Raw genomic sequence first — 6940 nt, 5'->3', positions numbered from 1 at the left:
CCAGCAGAAGGTGACGACATTAGCCAGATATTCTGAACGCCTACCCCAGTTAATCACGACGAAGAAGACGATGGAGCCTGAACGACATCCGGGTTACGCAAAAGGTTGCTGCGGTCGCCATGTTGCTGAATGAAATTAGCTCCAAAACATTGAATAGCCGCTAGCAATAACGAATGTTATTTTTTCGGCATATAGTGTTTGTTTAAGCGATTGGCTCTCTGCAAAAATGACTTAGGTTTTTAAGAAACTGCAACCGAAGCTCCATTCCCTGTAAGTAATACATTGACTCGGTAAAAACATAAATATGTAATACGGCAGCTGGCCTGCTAGCAACAACAAGCTAACCTCAATTAGAGGCTGTTAGCACGCGTGTCTTTGCAATGGCTATTGTAATTATTGAAACTGGATATACATCTTACATGCAAATGCGACGTTTAAATATTATACTGTATGCGGTCTCGGTCGTTTTGTTATTCAACTATTTGACAACATTATTTTCTGGTCAACGGTACCATTCAGCTAATATTGGCTAACGATAAGTTAGCCATGAATCGCTATGAAGAGAGTGGGACCTAACGTACAGAAACAATGACAACGTCTGTTTACAGTGAATATTGTTGCATCTGAACCAGTATGTTTCTCTGCTTTTGTCTGTAAAATTGTCCAACTTAATTAATTTTTTCCCGCGTTTCCATTTACTAACAATATCTCAGCGAACACCCTCCTAATTTAACCGCAAATATTAGGAAGATTATGCATCATCTTTGTGTGTATCAGATTTCAGGCTAGATTTGCGTTATGTTTGTGTGGCAGTGTAAAGAAGTTAATTTTGTGAAAACTCTTTCCATTTATAGAAATGTTCAATGTATTTGTAATAACATTAGGACTAGGACACAAATCGGGAAAAATTATTGTTGAACAAATTTGATCCCTCACAGCCCACATCGATATTATTGTATTAAATCATGAAATCGCTTTCATGAATGAATAGAGTAGCAGGAATTATGTACGTACATTTTCATCAATTGTCATAGAGCGTTGTAATAATCGATCAAGATGTTTGTCACCCTACATTTAATATATTATTATTGAATTGCTACAAATAAATGATACTGGTATTTGACAGAAATGTGATCCGAACTGTAAGTTAATTTAATTGTAAGGTTATTAATCCCTATCAAGCGCTAACATTTTGTAAACAAAGCACTGCAATACTACTAAGGCACCCCAGTCGACAATTTTTGTTCCTCAGATTAAGCAGTAAGAATGTTCATTGTAACTTTAATTTAATATTTAATATACATTTAAAATTTTGTTTTTGTAACATAAGTTTCTTGCTTATGTAGTTGACTAGTAAAGTGACTAGCCCTCAAAGCACTACTAAAACAGTTTATTGATGTGCGTTGCCATTGTTTTTTTTCTTGACACAGAATATTGTCTTTAGACATCGTAACAGAGCTACGCAATGCACCATGGAAGTGGATCACAAAACATGCAACGGCAACTCCAGAGATCCAAATCCGCCAGTGGGTCTGAGGCAGAGGACCAGCATCAGCAGCCCACCTTGGCGGTTACGCAACCGCAGACCACAGTCACCCACCCTCAGTCCCCTGTGACCACGTTTTCCTCCGCTCCCAGTCCTTCAGCCCCCCAGTCTCCCAATTACCAGATAATTATGAGCCGCAGCCCGGTCACTGGCCAGAACATGAATATCACATTGCAAAATGTGGGTCAGATCGTGGCCGGAAACCAACAGATCACCCGAACCCCCCTCACTATCCAGAATCCTGCGTCCCCGGGTTTCCAGACGACTCAGTGGAGGTTTGAGCACGCGCCATCCTCATACATCCAGGTCACATCGCCTGTTCCCCAAGCAATGCAGCCCCAGAGCCCCACCCAGCACAGCCCAGTGCCTCTGCAAGGCGCAACAAGGCCCGGAGCACCTGCAGCCGCCCTGGGTGTGTGCGGGCAGAGCCCAACAAGATTCGTTGAGGCTGGTATGTTGGTCCGACAAATCAGCTTAAGCAGTCCACCGGGAAGTGGCCACTTTGTTTACCAGGACGGCACAGGACTTGCCCAGATGGCCGCAGCCGCACCGGGTCAGGTGCAGCTTGCTTCCCCTGGGGCAGCCGGCTCGGTGAGGGAGAGGCGGCTCTCCCAGCCCCACTCACAGACTGGGGGCACCATTCACCACCTCGGCCCTCAGAGTCCCGTGGCCACCAGCAATGTCCTGCCGACCCTGGGCAGCCCCGGTCACATCACCACGACCAACCTACCTCCGCAGATCAGCAGTATCATTCAAGGTCAGCTAGCACGCCCCATGATATTTGAAAAGACGTCACAAGGTGTGGTCGCCGGCGTGGGATCTACAGCGACGGCCACGTTCAGCCTACCTTCCTCCATTCCACCCTCGAGCCCGTCCCTCATCAGCCCGACACAAGGAATCATCAACAACCCTCTTGCGCCCCCCGGCGTGACTCTTGGCACTGTGAAAAAGCAGGTTCCAAAGAAGTTGGAGGAGATTGCCCCGTCTTCACCAGAGATTGCCCAGCTGAGAAAGCAGTGCTTGGAACACCACAGTAAGAAGATGGAGAGCCTGAAAGAGGTGTTCAAAGAATACCTCATCGAGCTCTTCTTCCTGCAGCACCTCCAAGGGAACATGATGGACTACTTGGCTTTCAAGAAAAAGCCGTGTGTTCCCTTGTACACATACCTGAGGCAAAATGACCTGGACCTGGAGGAGGACGAGGAAGAGGAGGAGCAATCCGAGGTCATCAATGACGAGGTATTGACCGGCAGGTCCCTCCAAGAGAATTCACAGTGCTTTTACAGTTGACCAACAAGTGTTGTACTTTTTTTCATATCCGTGTTCTCCTAAGGTTAAGGTTGTTACTGGAAAGGATGGCCAAGCAGTGACACCCGTTGCCATAGCAACACAGCTTCCAGCCAATGTTTCTGCAGCGTTCTCTGTCCAGCAGCCGTTCCAGGTGATAGAACAACACTGAATCATGGCAGAGTATCTGTCTGTCGGTCGGTCGGTCGGTCGGTCTGTCTGTCTGTTGTTACATATACACATACACATGTACCCCTACGTGTGTATTTGTAGTCCTATATAACAGGATGACCGTATTCCTACTTTCTTCATGATTTCCACAGACTCATCAAGTGGCTGTGGCTGGCACAATGTCAAACCCTGGAGACATGGATGCCTTTAAGAGACAACAGGCTATGGTGCAAGCAGGTAGGGGAGGGATTGTCCAGCCCTTGTCTCCTTTGTTGCTTTGTTTCCTCCCCGTTTGCTTTGTTTTTCTGTTTGTTCGTTGTTTTTCTTTTTTCCCCCCTCCCTCTAATTGCTTCTGCTTGTAGATATGTGGCATCTTCTACTAGCGCTCTGTGTTGAAGCCTTAAACCCGAGGAAGGAGAGGTGACCTGTAAGGTCCGCAGAAGGTCACTGCTCTCTGCTGAGTGCTTTTGTTTTGCGTTATGCGGGTATTGTGTGTCTTGAATCCCAGATCAGGCTAAGAGGTCCCGGATTGAAGTTGGTCGCCATGGGCTGATTTTCCAGCATCCTGGTGTAGCTCCTTTAGGATCACCTGGCGTCCCACTGCAGCAGCTTATGCCAACTGCGCAAGGTAGGAGTGCCACTACCAGGACGGTCAATGTTCTGTGCGATGCTGCTGGACGAATCCCCTTCCTCAAAAACTAAGGAGATCTCTTTAAAAAACCAAACAAACCAAGAATCGTCTGCTGCAAACAAACTTCAGTTTCTTCATCCATCCGCTGGATTCCTCAGCAGCCCACGCAAAGTTCAGGCTCAGCTGTCACCAGCAGCAGTTCTCTTTCTGTCAGGATAAATGGGGAAGAAGAAAATCCAAGTCTGAAGAAGCGTAGCCACTCGATGGGAAGATGCCATGTCTTTTGAGTTCCCTTTGTTTTGTTTTCACTATCGATCACGTGTCCTCGTCCATCTCTTCTTTTCTGAAGTCTGTTCCCGTTGCTCATCTTTGTTTGGAAAGACCTTTTCCATCATGATGGATTTTCATCCAGTTCGGAGGTGGATCACGAAAAGTGTCCGTCCTGTAGGAAGGAATCACTTTCGAATGGCTTCTGCTTGTTTTCCCATTGTTACGAACCAGAGGTTCACGTTTCCCCTTTCAGTTGCCATCGTCATTTCGTCACACGTCTTTCCGTCAGATTGTCCATTCTCGCATTTTCAGAGGAGGTCCAAAACTCATCAACCTTCAATTCATCCAACAAGCCTGTTCTTGTTTAGCTCATTTTTGTTTGTTGCTTTTTGTTGTTGACCTTCACGTTATTTCATGGCATTTTGTTCTGACTTGGCCTCTTTCCCTCAGTCTAAGTAGGAGGGGAGTCTTGTGGAGGAGTTGCGCTCGCGGCACAGGTTTTTGCGCAGTGGTGGTGGTGTGGGAGTGTCAGGGCCAGATGTTGATGGCGACTAGGCCAGGTGGTGTGCCGTGCAGGGAGGTAAGGCAGGTGCTGCTTTAGTGTGCACAGCTCCGCTCAGGCCTGCTGTCTGCAAGACCCCATGTGTGTCCCTTTGCTCACTTCTGTGGTTTCGTTGCTGTGTGAGGCACCCAGGTGCCGCTGTAAGTGCCAGAATGACATCGCTTCATGCATGCCAAACATATGGCGTCCAAGCGACTGCACTTTTCCTTTGATTTCCCCTTTTTTTCCTCCCTGTCTCTTTACTTTCCTCTACTTTTTTCATTCCCGTTTGTGTCATTTCAATTTTCTCTCCAAACCCTTTTAATGCACGTCCAGTTTTTAAATGTTTTTTAACCACATTCTCTCAGCATTTGAAATGCAATGTTTTGGTTTTGCATTAATCAAAGTAGTGTTTTATTTGAGAGACATGTAGATTCCCACATTAATTTCATTTCTTCTGTAACCATTGCTGTATGACTTTCATTAGTTTTTTCGCTCTTAACCATCAGATAGTGTAACGTTCTTGTTGGTTCATACAGTACATCTGATCCATAAAGGTGTGGTCTGAGGAGCTAGCCATGCTAGCCGAGATAGCCAAACTCTTACAGTTGGAAAAAAAAATATTAAAGGTACTCTGATAATATATACATATATATATTTAACAATTAAAAGATGTAACTTGTTGAAAGAGGTCTCTCAAATATAAATTAACAGAAAACTACCAAATAATGAATGGCATTAAAACCTTTGAATAAAGAAAAAGTTGAAAGCCATTTATGACACAGTCAAGAAGGTCAAGAACGTGATACAGATTATGACCGTCTATCTGCTTTCCGCACTGCTGCTCCAGTTGTCCTATAACCTCGTTACTATATGTACAGGCGGAATGCCGCCTACCCCTCAAGCGGTCCAGATTGCAGGCCAGAAGCAGAACCAGCAGCAGTACGACCCGTCGAAAGGGCCCCCGGTGCAGAACGCGGCCAGCTTGCACACCCCTCCTCCCCAGCTGCCCGGCCGCCTGCCCCAAGGCGCCCTGCCCATGGCGGGCCTGCCCATGACGCTCTCCCAGCAGGCCCAGTGTGTTGACAACCCGGCTCAGCCCGGTGGGCAGCTCCAAGCGCAAGTCAAGGTGCAGGCGGGCGGTGCCGTGCTGGCGGCCGGCAACCCGCACACGCAGCTCCAGGCCCAGCTGCAGCAGCAGCTGCAGTCAGGGCTCCACCTGCAGCTGCAGCCCCAGCAGCAACAGTCCCAGGCCATCCTGCAGACGGGACAAGTGGTCAGTTTGACCGTCGGTTGGGGCCTAAATGGCACAGTTGCATTTTCTTTCTTTTCTAGTCACCCAACCAACCCGTCTTTCTCTCCTTGCACAGACGGTGGCCCTCGCTCGTCCCAACGCGGAGACGAACCAACCAGCTCAGAGGATCATGACGAATTCGGTGTCCCTGACGTCGGCGCCCCCCGCCCCCCACTCGGCTCCCAACTCCGTTTCAGCGCCGCTCGTTGCAAGTCCGCTCCGTACGGTCGGTGCCAGCGTCAACCCGGGTGCCCAGTCCAAGCTGGCGGGAACCAATGGCATCTCGGCTGTGAAAACCGGCGGCTTCAGTCAAAGTGCGGCCATGCAGTCGTCGCAGGACGATGGTTCTCAGGACAAGCAAGTTGAGCAGGCAAAACTGGTGAGATCTTTATTTAAACGTGGTGCGCTGAATCGCCATGGAGATTGATATGTATTCTCAATCACATTTACACACACAGATTTTTTTCTACTAAGAATTTTGGTTTTTGCCTGCTAAGTGAGTTCCCCCTGTGGTGTTTTCTCTTTCCAAGGAGAGTCAAGTGCACCAGCGCATCTCGGAACTGAGGAAGGAAGGCCAGTGGTCGGCCAGCAGGCTTCCCAAACTGATGGAAGCTTCCCGTCCAAAGTCCCACTGGGACTACCTCCTGGAGGAGATGCAGTGGATGGCGGCTGACTTTGCCCAGGAACGGAGGTGGAAACAGGCCGCTGCTAAGAAGGTCCGGTAGCGATGTTGAATAGTCTAGCGAGAAAATCACTTTGCTCACACATCAGAGGAAAGATTCGCTAAAAAACTGACGGCTCACTCAAAGTCAAATGGCCTCAATCGTCTCCTCTCCTCCGCAGCTTGTGCGCACATGTGCCCGGTACCACCAAGAGCAGAAGAAAAGCGAAGAGAGATCAAACAAAGAGAAGGAAATTCATCTTCGTCACATTGCCAGTACAATCGCCCGGGAGGTGGAATTCTTCTGGTCAAACATTGAGCAGGTTTGTTGACTTGCACGTGAACATGCTTTTTCAGTCTCTCTGGGCCTTGTGTGTGTTATGAGTAACAGTCAGTTTACTTGTCTTAACTGTCCTTTTCCGACAGGTTGTGGAAATTAAACTTCAGTTTGAAATTTACGAGAAGAGACTCAAAGCTCTCAGCTTACAAAAGGCATCAGCCAAAGGTACGTTTGCCTTTCAGAATAAATAAATAAATCG

At 47.8% G+C, this 6940-nt stretch overlaps 1 protein-coding gene across 3 annotated transcripts in view; it reads left to right on the top strand.

The window, feature by feature from the left end:
- The first annotated feature begins 80 nt into the window (after window positions 1–80).
- ep400 (E1A binding protein p400) overlaps window positions 81–6940 on the top strand; it is a 29985-nt gene continuing 23125 nt past the window's right edge. Inside the window, exons 1-10 of one of the 3 annotated variants that reach the window (XM_076047272.1) lie at window positions 81–270; window positions 1431–2785; window positions 2880–2987; window positions 3157–3241; window positions 3513–3632; window positions 5328–5722; window positions 5817–6119; window positions 6271–6456; window positions 6584–6724; window positions 6828–6906. In XM_076047272.1, coding sequence (XP_075903387.1) covers window positions 1466–2785; window positions 2880–2987; window positions 3157–3241; window positions 3513–3632; window positions 5328–5722; window positions 5817–6119; window positions 6271–6456; window positions 6584–6724; window positions 6828–6906 — 2737 coding nt within the window. In that variant the 5' untranslated portion in view covers window positions 81–270; window positions 1431–1465. The remainder of the gene's footprint in view (window positions 271–1430; window positions 2786–2879; window positions 2988–3156; window positions 3242–3512; window positions 3633–5327; window positions 5723–5816; window positions 6120–6270; window positions 6457–6583; window positions 6725–6827; window positions 6907–6940) is intronic. The other 2 variants (XM_076047273.1, XM_076047274.1) reach the window with 2 other exon arrangements.

The sequence above is a fragment of the Nelusetta ayraudi genome, unplaced genomic scaffold (assembly GCF_046127955.1).
Source record: "Nelusetta ayraudi isolate G7.1 ecotype Tasmania unplaced genomic scaffold, CSIRO-AGI_Nayr_v1 ptg000092l, whole genome shotgun sequence".
Lineage (NCBI taxonomy): Eukaryota > Metazoa > Chordata > Actinopteri > Tetraodontiformes > Monacanthidae > Nelusetta > Nelusetta ayraudi.
Note: the sequence above shows the minus strand (reverse complement) of the source record. Positions and strands in the feature narration are given on the sequence as shown.